This window comes from Mus pahari, chromosome 10, assembly GCF_900095145.1.
Source record: "Mus pahari chromosome 10, PAHARI_EIJ_v1.1, whole genome shotgun sequence".
Lineage (NCBI taxonomy): Eukaryota > Metazoa > Chordata > Mammalia > Rodentia > Muridae > Mus > Mus pahari.
The window spans coordinates 107,380,036-107,381,755 of NC_034599.1; the positions used below are offsets into that span (position 1 = coordinate 107,380,036).

Genomic DNA, 1,720 nt, shown 5'->3' on the forward strand with positions numbered 1-1,720 from the left:
AGCAACCACATGATGGCTCACAACCATCTGTAATGAGATCTGATGCCCTCTTCTGGGATGTCTGAAGACAACTACAGTGTAGTTACATATAATAAATAAATCTTAAAAAAAAAAAAAGAATTGTTTTTAAAATAAATAAATAAATAAATAATTAGAAAAATACTGTAGGGCTGGAGAGATGGCTCAGTGGTTAAGAGCACTGACTGCTCTTCTAGAGGTCCTGAGTTCAATTCCCAGCAACCACATGGTGACTCACAATCATCTGTAATGGGATCTGAAGACAGCAACAGTATATTCACATATACAAAATAAATAAATCTTAAAAAACAAAAAACAAAAAAAACTAGAATTTTGTTTAAAGTTTGGAGAAAAGACCAGCATTGGACACAATGAAGCAGGCAGTTCGCTTTCTCCTCTGCATGTAGTAATGGATATGAGTCCTCAGGTGCAGGGTGCTGTCAAACAGAGTGACAGAGAGCAGGACACAAAGGACACAAGGACACGGGAAAGCAAGGCTGGGCATGAAGCCTCCAAGAGACTCTGATTCCAAGCTAACGGGGCAGTTAAAATGCTGAACAAAGCAGTCAGAGATCTCTCCCTAAAAATGACCAGCGACTGAAGAGGCGAGCCAGTGGATGAACAGGGCGGAGAAAATAAATCAGGGTGTTGAGAAAGTTAGCAGGCAGAGGGGTGGTCCCAAGCCTCGGGAGGCAGAGACAGGCAGAACTCTGAGTCCAGGGCCAGTCTGGTCTACAGAGTCCATGACAGCCAGGACTATACATAAAGAAACCCTGTCTCAAGAAAAAGGACAGAGAGAAAGGAAGTTGACAGAAAGGCAGCAAGATGGATGAGAAACGAGGACTTAGCCGAGTCAGAGAAGCAGGAATGCTAGAAAGGAAAGAATCAGTAGATTTAAATCACAATGGAACCATCAGGCACAGGAAACAAGAGAGAGAAGTCTTCCATTCAGATACCAATAAAGGAAAAAGTAAGCAAGACCACAATGCCCAAGAAGTCCACCATATCAAACCCAAATCTAAACTGGGTGTAGCCCATGCCTTTAATCCCAGCACCCAGCAGGCAGGGGCAGGAAGATTTCTATGAGTTTGAGACCAGCCTGGTATACACAGTGAGATCCTGTCAACAAGAAAAAAGTTTCTTTCCTTTCTTAAAAAAAAAGAGAGGGTGGTCCTTACATGCCAATCCAAGCCTCGGGCGCACAGGCCCTGCCCATCACCGACCTGCTATGGACAGGTAGAAGTCCTTGAAGTCCTTGATCTCCCGCGACCCCTCGCAGGCAGCCAGGCACTCGTAGTAGGCCTTGAGGAAGTCAGGAAGCGCCAACTCCATGTCGGAAATGGAAGTTCTCCAGTTCTCCCCGTTGTAGGCCCGCACCGCACGGACAAACAGGCTCTGCAGAGCAAGAAGATGCGGTGACGCCCCCTCCTGGCAAACCCGAGACACGCTTGTCTCCCCGAAAGAACCGCGACCCTGACCAAGCCGTTCTTCCTCGCTCCTGGATGACCCTTGACTAGACGCAAACCAAACACGGCTGTGTGTGGATCTAGATTTGCCTACAATGTTCACAAGAGACACATTTAAAAAAACAAAACAAAACAGTGTCAGGATAGCCCAAGTTGACCTCAAATTCTCTTTGTAGCTAAAGATGACCTTGACCTCCTTTCTAAACTTTTACATTCTAGTGTGTGTGTGTGTGTGT

General features: G+C 45.6%; 1 protein-coding gene across 1 annotated transcript in view; it reads right to left on the reverse strand.

Moving 5' to 3' along the window:
* Positions 1 to 1,720, reverse strand: part of Crtap (cartilage associated protein) — a 17,300-nt gene that overhangs the window by 8,952 nt on the left and 6,628 nt on the right. The window contains exon 2 of the mRNA XM_021207840.2: positions 1,242 to 1,413. Within this exon, the coding sequence (XP_021063499.1) occupies positions 1,242 to 1,413 (172 nt within the window). The remainder of the gene's footprint in view (positions 1 to 1,241; positions 1,414 to 1,720) is intronic.